Below are 10,244 nucleotides of genomic sequence, written 5' to 3'. Positions count from 1 at the left end.
GAAAGCTTAATAGCAATACTTAAAAACAGCACTTTTTCTAGTTCTTACATGTACTTTCTAATACTCCTATCATTAAAGTTTAAAGTTTTGGTCAATGGTTGTAGAGATGTACAAGAGAATAACATCACACAGTTTAATGAAGTAGGCTTCTTTCATTAAAAAATGCATAATATAAATCAGAACATTTAGGTAGACACCTGTTAAAACATTTGCAGAATATAGTAGTTTTCTTAGGGGTCAAAATATTCTTTTATCATATTTCACCTTTACTACTTAGAAGAAGTATACCCGAACACTGGTAAGGTCTGACTGCTTTCATTAAACACTTACTTAAAAAATAAAACTCTTTCCTCACATCAACCTTGTGATGTATGTAGTCTTTAATTTTACAAACTGCAAAAATAGGTACAAATATTAGCCTTCCTTGGTTCAGAGTATATCCAAACTGCTGCTATGACCTGGGTCTAAAATATTCACACACCATCCAGTATTAAGGGTCACAAGTCAAGAGAGGTTTTCTGAGATGATTCTTTTAATTACAACTCACAGAGAAGAAATAACTTTTTATAAATTTATAAACAAAAAGCTTAGAAGCTAATACAGAACTGTTTTTTAAAATAAGTTTCCCTCCAAATGAGAGGATTATAAACTATGCAAATCTACATGTGATTTAAAATGGAAAATATAAATTATACTTAATGTGCTCGTATAAATAATGGTATCCATGACTGAAAAGTTCTTCACATGGTGTCTGGTGACCACTTGTAGAGGGGAAAGCCTTTTTCTCTAGAGTCCAAAGACAAGATAAAAAGTCTCTGATTTGAAATCAGAATCGGTCTGCCACTCTGCTAGCCACAGCACGAATATTGCCATAAACCTTTGATGGAGGATTTCCTGCAGGAGAAAATAAAAAAGCTTATCCACACGTATACATATAGATGCTACATGGAAAATGGTCTGCAACTCTACAAAGGACAGGGACATTTTCTGCTGGATCTACCTTAAATCAACAAAAGAACCATAAAGGAAACCACATAAATATTCTCCAAAGAACATTTTAAATCCTAACAGCCAAAGACACCGAGTTGTCAAAATGTTTCGAAAAGCAGCCAGTCAGACCTGGGCACAACTGACCTGGGCACTGCGGCGAGTCCCACACATTTCCCGAGCAAGCGCTACCACCCACGGCTCTGACCGCAAGTGACTGTACTTCGTGGTTTGAGACTGGGACTAAGTAAGTCAATTAAGATGACTGACTGATGCTGCTCAGCAGCTCCCTTTTGGCTGAACCTAAAACAGTGCTGCCTGCTATTCTGGAAGGGCTCCCTAGTGCACCTCATCAGGGGATGCAGCGATGATGTAAGCAATGTAATCCAATAAACCCTTTCTCTCGGGTTTGCAGATGGAATCCAAGCAAAAATATTCCTGCTTTCTCTCTGGGCCCACATTTGTCAACCCCCAAGAGTTTCTGCTTGCTACCTTTATCATCACCCTGACCCTAAAGTGACCTGCAAATGTGATCTGAGTTCCTAAATTCCCTGTTCTTTTCTTTCAGAGAAAACAACATAGGAAGAAACTGCTGTTACCCAGGATGAGGTTGCAAATAGCAGTTCTTGCCATCTTGATGTTCTGGAAAGAACCAAGGATGTGAACTTTCCTGCAAGAGATAAAGTGAGACAGGTTAGCAGCAAAAAGCATTTCCTTAACTAAGTCCCATGATCCAGAAACTCTGGAAACTCACGATAGATACAGATGCCTAAATAAAGGTGGTGGTGATGGTTGCACAACTCTGTAAGTATACTGAAAACCACTCTGAAGGGGAATGATAAGTGCATTATATCCCAGCAGAAAATTATGAGGGAAAGACATAAAAATTAAAAAACAAAATTCAGTTCTTTAAGACCCTTGGTGAACAATGGCTCCTATCCACTGAGTGCTCTCCAACACGCTAGGGCTTTACATACATGTTCTCATTTAATCCTCGCATGAGCTTTATCAGGCAGAAGTTATGCCCACTTTACATACGAGGAAACAAGTTAGTGAGAAACCAGAACACCTGTCCGAGATGACGCACTGGCAGAGCTGGGAATATTAAAGTACCCAGATGCAGGTAATACCGTACTTAGTTAAAACATATTTGTATTTTAACTGCAAAGCTTTCTAAACATTATTTAGGGACTTCCCTGGTGGCGCAGTGGTTAAAAATCCACCTGCCACTGCAGGGAATATGGGTTCGAGCCCTGCTCCGGGAGGATCCCACATGCCGTGGAGCAACTAAGCCTGTGCACCACAACTCCTGCGCTCTAGAGCCCACGCGCCACAACTACTGAGCCCACGTGCCTAGAGCCCATGCTCCGCAACAAAAGAAGCCACCGCAATGAGAAGCCCGCTTGCTGCAACTAGAGAAAGCCTGCACGCAGCAACGAAGACCCAACACAGACAAATATAAATAAATAAAAATAAATTAAAAGAAAAAAAAAGATTTAAGATTCTTTGAATTTCTTCACTACTCTCTGGAGATCATCCAGACCTTTTTAATGGGCATTCCTTGCCAAATGGTTCAAATTAGACTGGCAATATAGCATTTTGCTTTTCTGAGACCATCTTCCAAAATATCAGTAAACTTAGTAAACTGACACCAAAATCTTCAGGGGGGATGTCAAACAGAACCCTCTCCCTTCCAAAGGCTCAGGCATTTCTGAAATTGGGGTAAAAATGAGGCTAAAAACAAGAGAATCAGTTAAAGTCTGTTCAGGATGATCCCCAGGTTTCCTTCCCCACTCTGGGCGACCAGGCAACCACCTTACTACCCCTCTGTAACTCTGGTAAAAATTAAGGGGTGGGGCTGCTCACTGCAGAAGGTGAAAGACCTGGGGTCTGGACCAGGGGCACCAGGCACAGTGGAAGTAGGAGCACCAGGACGACAACAGGGGCAATGCCAAGCAAACGTCTGCACAATGAGCAGCGAGACTTCCAACTGTCTTCCGTAACTGGGCTCCAAAAGTCTGTCAGCAGAGAGACTAGAGAATGCTTCTCTGGGGAACCTGGCCTGCTCATTGGGAAAGACTAAAGATACTGACAACAGGGCTTCCCCAAAGAAACAGGCTGGCAATCATCCTAAGTGAAGCCTACAGGCCACCAGCCCCCCACCCCTAGCCCACCCACAAGCATCCCGAGCCCAGGTTTCTAGTCTGCTCCTTACGGCCCCACCCTTAACATATGACGCCCACACTGAGGAACCAGAATCCGAGGAAAGCACCCAGTGCAAAAGAGTAGAAGGCACAACCAGCAAGTGGAATAAAGCAGTACAGAAACAGAAAGTGCAGGGAGAAAAGAAGAAAAACAAACCAAAACAAACCCCAGAACCAGTGAGATTAGAAAAGCAATTTTCAGGCACTCATGAATCAACAACAGGATGTTAAGAAAACTGAATAGAAGGATTAGAAGATTAAGTTGCAGGAAGGAATTCTGAATGAGAATGATTCACAACAGATTTGTATACTCGGCCAGAAGAGAAGACATCTTCCCAACCAGGTCTCACAAATGTCCTTCCTGTGCTAAGCGAGCTCCAGGACTACCTACACCACCAAAACAAGGAGGACGCAGGACAAAGAATCCAAGAACCGAGGGATTCAAACACCAAAGGGGCAATGGTGAAAGAAGGAGCCGGGATGGCAGCTGTGTGCCAGGCAGAGGGTAGCAGTGCTTCTGGAACAGAAGGCTCCAGGAGAGATTTCCAAAATGTCTGATGCATCTGAGTCCACCAAGCGGAGATACAGACAATGTATGGCTTTCTATTCAATTAGTACGCTGAAATATTGAGAAAGCACACAGAAACGTAAGAATTATTTCTTCACGTGACAACAAAGTTGCAGAGGACAGATAAAGTAACCACAGTACACCACCTGGCTCAGCTGTTAATACCCTGCGCACCGATTTCACGCTCAGGTAATACTGAGCTTGAGTCGAACCAAACCCACAGTGTAGAGGGAGGGGCAAGCAAACGGGACCGCTGGAAAGGTTGAGCATGCGGGCGGAGGTGGGGAAGTCCAAAAGAGAAATCTTCATCTTTCACAGGAGAAAAGCAACAGTGAATCTGAGGGGAAAAAATTAAGCTGCTATACAAAGCTATTTGGAAATACAGAGGAAAAATAATTTTTACAAGTTAGCTAGCTGAACTTGAAGACTTGAAATTTCCTCCCTCAGAGGAGGGGGAAATGGAAGCAGACAGGAGGAATTATTTTAAAGTATGTGTATGTGTAACTTCGATAAAAACAAAATTCTGTGAAGTACAGCATGAAAGATGAGGAGATACAGAAGCAAGGATGCATACAGTGTGAGTAGTTTTGCTGCTAAAACAACCAAAGCAATGGGGCAGTAGGTGGAATGGCAAACAGGTCTCAGGACACATAGGTCACATTCTTTCCCATTCGATATCCGGAATGTATCTGGAACAAATGGTTTTCAGTTTTATATTTTGTTCACATCCTACTGTGATCTTTGCCAGGTTTTCAGCAACTCATCAAAAATAACATTTATGGGTGCATAACAGTCCATCTTATGGCTGTATCACAAATAATATAAATTGTTGAACATGTGGATTCCAATTAGCCTATTTACAGCAAAAACTGCAAGACAGTACATTTCGTTGCCAGTACTTGGCACTGAAAAAAACCTACTACTAACCCCCAACAAAATGGAGAAACTTGAAACAACACGCTAATTAAAAGAAGCCATATATCAAAGACTACATAGTGTGTATTTCCACCTATATGAATTTCGAGAAAAGGCAAAACCATAGTGACAGAAAGGATATGAGCGATTGCCTGGGAATTGGGAGGGGCTGCAAAGATGCACAAGGAACTTTTGGGTTGATGGAAATGAGCACAGTGGGATCACAGGACTGCAGAGTATTTGCCAAAAACCCATTGAATTATATACCTAAAACAGGTGACTTTGATTGTATGTAAACCACACTGTAACACAGCCGTTTAAAAAATTAGTTCAATGAGTAAATTTTAAGTTAGCCCTTAGAAATACACTGATACATTTATAAATTATAAACTTAATATGATGCGTTAACCATAACTGGACTAGCAAATCAGTTACATTTTAAAGTTCCTAAATTAACAAAAACGTTCAGGGTTGTTTATGATATTTTAAAGTGTGGTAAACATTTCAATTTTTGAAATTTCTAGTTCAAAAGAGCTTTTCCCATGGCTCCGTGGTCCCAACTCCAGGCTCAAGTCATAAAAGGTCAAAATTATAACACACCTGTCTTCAGGTAAACAGGGCCACCAATGTAGTGTTAATAGTTTTCTATTTACAGTATAAAAAAGTCTAAAATTCAGATTCGAAAATAATGGTAAGCCCCTTGGTTCAGAGCAAAGATGAGATGATTTTAAATAAAATTATTTCTGGATTTAGCAGTAGGCAGGTCCCTCCTCCTCTCAGTCAACTGCTTCGTTTCCCAACTTCACGGCATTATATAATCTCTGTGCCATCTGCCAGTAACCCCAAACTGGCAACAGAGCAGCTTCAACCTCCGGCAGGGAACGGTAATCCCAGCTTGACTTCCTGCACCCTTATTTTAAGCCTGTATCATCTTATTGATGTTCACATATAACTGCTCTCTAGTTTTTCCCACAATGTGCAATGCTCACCTTCCTTTTATGAAAGGCCTTTATATATACGTGCATGTGTGTGTATATACATTTATGTTTCTCTTTTTTAAAGGAAAGCCTCATGATGGCATTCAACACACCTACTCCTTGCTCTCCTCTACTGATTTAATAGATTCTCCTGAGATACTATTTCAATCTTCACCTGTCATGTAATTTCTTTTAACAGTGATTCTAAACATTTCCTTCATTACTAATTGAGAAAAAAGCTATAATATCTAAGATTTTCTCAACTAAATCTGTTTTCAAAGTAGGTAACTATTCACCCAGAACCATATCCTGACAAAGATTTAGTGGCTACGCTATATGTAAAATACAATCTTTATCACTTCTTGAAACCAGCAAACGATCAACTATAAATTATGACAATAATTTTCTCAAGACCACATACTTACACATCAGCCAGAACTATCCGTGTCCGTGTCACGTTCTCGATGGTGAATTTGGTTTTTCCTCCTTTGCCAGCAATTCTTCCTATTGCCCTCGACAGGTGGTCTCCCTTTAAGGGCTTAACTAAATGAGAAAAGCAAGACCTCAGGAGGGAAGCCATCCCAGCATCACCCACTTCCATGGGAAGTTTAATCATTCGCCAAATTTCCCTACTGAAGGACACAAAACACGCATTTTTGAAAAAGCTGCTAATAACACGACTCAACTAATGTGACTGGAAAGCTGAGACTCAGGTACAAGACAAAGCAATACAAAAGTGCCATCTAGTAGTTCATATGAAAAGACCACCATACACTCACCATCTGTAATTTCAAAAGACTCTAGGAAGAGGTCATCCAACCTAATGAGGGCAAGTGCGTCCTACAATACAGAAATACATACTGTGAAGCTCTTCCATTCAGGCACCTGCGAATGAGTGTTAAGCTAACTCTCATAAATTGTAGAACTACAACACTCAAATTAAAAAAAAAAAAAAAGCCCAAATCCATCAAATCAGTCATATAGCGTATTTTCCGAGCCCCCATTTCAGATATCATGAAATCACTCACCTCTACCTGAAACCCAAGAAGAAAGGCTTTCACAAAATCAGCTGCTTTTGTCAGAGCGCTAACATCTTTGGTTTCTTTACAAGTCTGTTAAAAAAAAAAAAAAAAAAAAGGTGGGGCTAGGGAGCACAAATTATAGCTCGGAATGAAAAAGATAATATTCTAACAAACTACTAGGATTGACCTTTCCAATTATTATAATTTCCTTCACCACCACCCTTCCCCAATACATTCTCTATGACCCAGTTTTTGGTGAGGTAAGTACCATGTTTAATTTTCAAAACAAAACTCTGCTAACTCCAGAACTGGGCAGTGCCCCCCAAAGACTGTCAAATGACTTACTGTACTCCAAGGCTGATCTGACTCTGGAGTTACCAGCAAGATTCCTCCAATGGCTCCCATTCTGAAGGACCTCCATCCTCAGCCCATCTCCACCCAAGCTGGTCCTCTTCTCTTCTCCTTCAATGCAGTCTCCCTGGGAGTCCTGATCTAATCTCCCGACTTCAACCATCATTCCTGTGCTGATTTTTCTTTCCCAAAGCAATAACTCTAGTACTAATTACCAAGAATGGTTAAAGCAGGGGATCCTGCCCTCAAAGAGTTTATTCAGTAATCACAGATATAGGTGCTATTCATAAAATGCCCATCCCTGTAAATGATGTGTACTACAAAGGTGCCTGACACACTATAGCTCTAATCTTCATGTCAACCTAAATTTAAGTAAGATAAATACTTTTATATTTGAGGAAACTCAAGTACCAAAAAGTGAAAAAATAAGATTTGAACACAGATCTGATTCCAAAACCATCATTTCTACTCCCCCACACAGACTCACAATCGAGTTGAGGAGACCACATATTTGACAAATTTGAAACCATACAGGGTTGTGTAATAGCACATATAAAACTAGATCCCAGGCGCAATTCTATATGTGACTTTAGGCAAGTCCCATGCATGCTCTAGGTCTTAAGTTTTCTCATCTGTAAAATAAGGAGGTTGGAATGGAAGAGTCCCTACTAGCATTGATGACTTTGGCCAAGAAACTCCTTGGCAGGTTTCCTCACATCTGTTAGATGGGGTATGTCATCTACCTCAAAGGACTGTCCTGAAGACCAAAATGATGTAGTGCCTGCCAAACCACTGCTATGTGTCTGGCACAAAGCAGTATCAACAAATGTCAGTGGAATCCAAATTGATGGTGCTGCAATTCTTAAGACAGTTAAGCACAATAAACGTTTAGGCCCTGAAGACAAGACTGAAAAATGGACTGATGGTAAAGGAGAAAGAACTTGAGCTAGACCCTGAAAGATGATGAAACTGAGGAAGAAGAAGGGAGAAGGGAGGAGAGGGCCTTCAGAGAGCAAATCCATCCATAATGATGGACAGAAAAATGTTCAAAGAGATGGTGAGAGAACTTGGGAATGAGACTCCTACTTGAAAGGCAAATTGTCAAAAACTTTTATCTTTCAGAAATACTGAAGATACCAAGATATCAATAAAACCAGTGTGGTCTGAGAAAATTAATCTGGCTCTGGCATAGAGGATGGGATGGTGAAAGGAGGTTTAAAGCAATGAGGTAAAGGACACTTAGACACTTATAAGCAAACAAGAGGTTCTGGCAGAAAGCCATAAAAACCTGAATGAAAGTGCCAGTGGGAACAAAGAGGAATGCTACTGTCAAGTTCTGTATTTTAAACTTTGCCAACTATTTAGACCAGTGCCTCTTTGCTTTATTCCATTATTCTAGTCCTTCAACAGAGATGAGTCTACACCACTCCTGATAATGAATCGTTAAAAAGGAAGATATAATTACTTTTGGTCACTGATTTTGATACAAAATTGGCACCCTGAAAAAAAAAAACCCGGCTTACCTGATGGTGCAGTGGTTAGGAATCTGCCTGCCAGTGCAGGGGACACGGGTTCGAGCCCTGGTCTGGGAAGATCCCACATGCCGCGCAGCAACTAAGCCTGTGCGCCACAACTACTGAGCCTGCGCTCTAGAGCCCTGAGCCATAACTACTGAGCCCGTGTGCCACAACAACTGAGCCCATGCGCCACAACTACTGAAGCCGGCACGCCTAGAGCCTGTGCTCCCCAATAAGAGAAGCCACCACAGTGAGAAGCCCGCGCACTGCAACGAAGAGTAGCGCCCGCTCGTTGCAACTAGAGAAAGTCTGCACGCAGCAACGAAGACCCAACACAGCCAAAAATAAATAAATAAATAAATAATAAAAAAATACCCCAAAGTTTACTAATTTTATTTGTCTAACTCCCAGACTGACATCATGGAATGAACAAATGAATACGTAAATAAACACATTTATACATAATTTACACTTATTCTTAAAATAATACTTTTTTTTCAAAAAATACCACTAAAATATATAGCACCTGTACTGCAGCAAGTACTTTGGTTGCTTATTTAAATACTTCTGAAACATGACAACCTCTTTACTAAGCCTTTTCTCAATTAAAACAGAACATTATTAAAAGTCTTCTAAGACACAGCTAGTACTTTAGTATGATTTCAGGCCGAACTTATGAGTTCAACTAATAATTGTGTTGCATGCAGATTCTGAAGGCATTTGAGAGGTTCAAACACTAAAATATATTAGAAAACTGGAAGAAAATCATTCAACAAAATAAGCCTCATTAAGTAAAGTCTATTCATGCCTTTTCATCCCCGTAGAAAAGAGAAACCGCAGTATATTTGAAAATAGTTAATATCATCCTCACCCTGATTTCTATATTCCTCGATTTCAAGTTAAAGCGTATCTGAAGTCCCAAATGCTCCACGATAGGAGTAAATATCTTCATCCAGTTCTCTTTTAAGGGAGTATATCTGTTAGCTGGGACTGGAATTTTTCTGGTTTCTTCTTTCCCACCCTATGATACAAGAAAACACAACTCAGGAGTTGTCTGGAGGAACAGTGGGTGGGTGGAGATATGAAACAACAGCTGATTATCAAAAAGCCCCCTTTAACTGGACGAATTAAACATCAGGAGAGTCACCTCTCTAAGAGCTTCACTCCAGAAAAAGCTTCAACATCACCCAGAGGCCACCGTCCTGACCCGCCTCTGGCCCCTGCCCCGTTCCTGTCCCTCGGTCCCCGCCAGTACCAGAAACCCGTCCCCGGAGAGGGGCGGGAAGACGGGCCTCTTGGCGGGCCGGGCCTCCTCGGTGTCCATGCGGGATGCGTCCCCGCCCTCCTCCGGTGCGGACAGCTGCTCAGCCTGCCGTTTCTTCGCCTGCCGGCCACCTTTTCGGGTGACCTGGGTGAAGCCGGCCTCTGCCAAGGGACTCTGTGCCTCCATCTCGGTTTGCATCCTCAAGAAACTCCAGCGCCAGCGGAAGCTTGCGGCTCGAACACGTGCAGGGCTGCATGGCGCAGGCGCGCCTCGCAGGACCCAGCCTTCGCCAACCAGCCCTAGGGCTCCGCCCCCTTTCCTAAGAAGTCCCATGCAAGGGACCTGGAGCAGGAGTTTGTGTTTGTTGGGAAGGGGGAAGGGCTGTCCTAAAATATGCCTGATTCTTATGGTCGCCCTCTGCCCCGCCGCTCGCAGCCAA

At 41.9% G+C, this 10,244-nt stretch overlaps 1 protein-coding gene across 1 annotated transcript; it reads right to left on the bottom strand.

The window, feature by feature from the left end:
- Positions 1-214: 214 nt before the first annotated feature.
- PNO1 (partner of NOB1 homolog) lies at positions 215-10,080 on the bottom strand. Its single transcript, XM_060116832.1, has 7 exons — positions 9,797-10,080; positions 9,413-9,562; positions 6,680-6,763; positions 6,431-6,491; positions 6,077-6,194; positions 1,587-1,657; positions 215-894 (listed from the first exon to the last, which is right to left on the bottom strand). Exons 1-7 carry the CDS (start codon positions 10,001-10,003, stop codon positions 827-829), a joined length of 759 nt encoding a protein of 252 aa, XP_059972815.1. The 5' UTR covers positions 10,004-10,080; the 3' UTR covers positions 215-826.
- Positions 10,081-10,244: the final 164 nt, after the last annotated feature.

This window comes from Mesoplodon densirostris, chromosome 14 (genome assembly GCF_025265405.1).
Source record: "Mesoplodon densirostris isolate mMesDen1 chromosome 14, mMesDen1 primary haplotype, whole genome shotgun sequence".
Lineage (NCBI taxonomy): Eukaryota > Metazoa > Chordata > Mammalia > Artiodactyla > Ziphiidae > Mesoplodon > Mesoplodon densirostris.
The sequence above is the reverse complement of the archived record's forward strand: the minus strand, read 5'-3'. Positions and strand labels throughout refer to the sequence as shown.

Excerpts from the sequence above, each read along its gene's own strand:
- PNO1 (XM_060116832.1), bottom strand. The coding sequence starts at position 10,003 with ATGCAAACCGAGATGGAGGCACAGAGTCCCTTGGCAGAGGCCGGCTTC. Across the intron at positions 9,563-9,796 it reads TCTCCGGGGACGGGTTTCTG|GGTGGGAAAGAAGAAACCAG; the intron begins GTACTGGCGGGG and ends CTTGTATCATAG. Across the intron at positions 6,492-6,679 it reads TTCTTGGGTTTCAGGTAGAG|GACGCACTTGCCCTCATTAG; the intron begins GTGAGTGATTTC and ends TCTGTATTGTAG.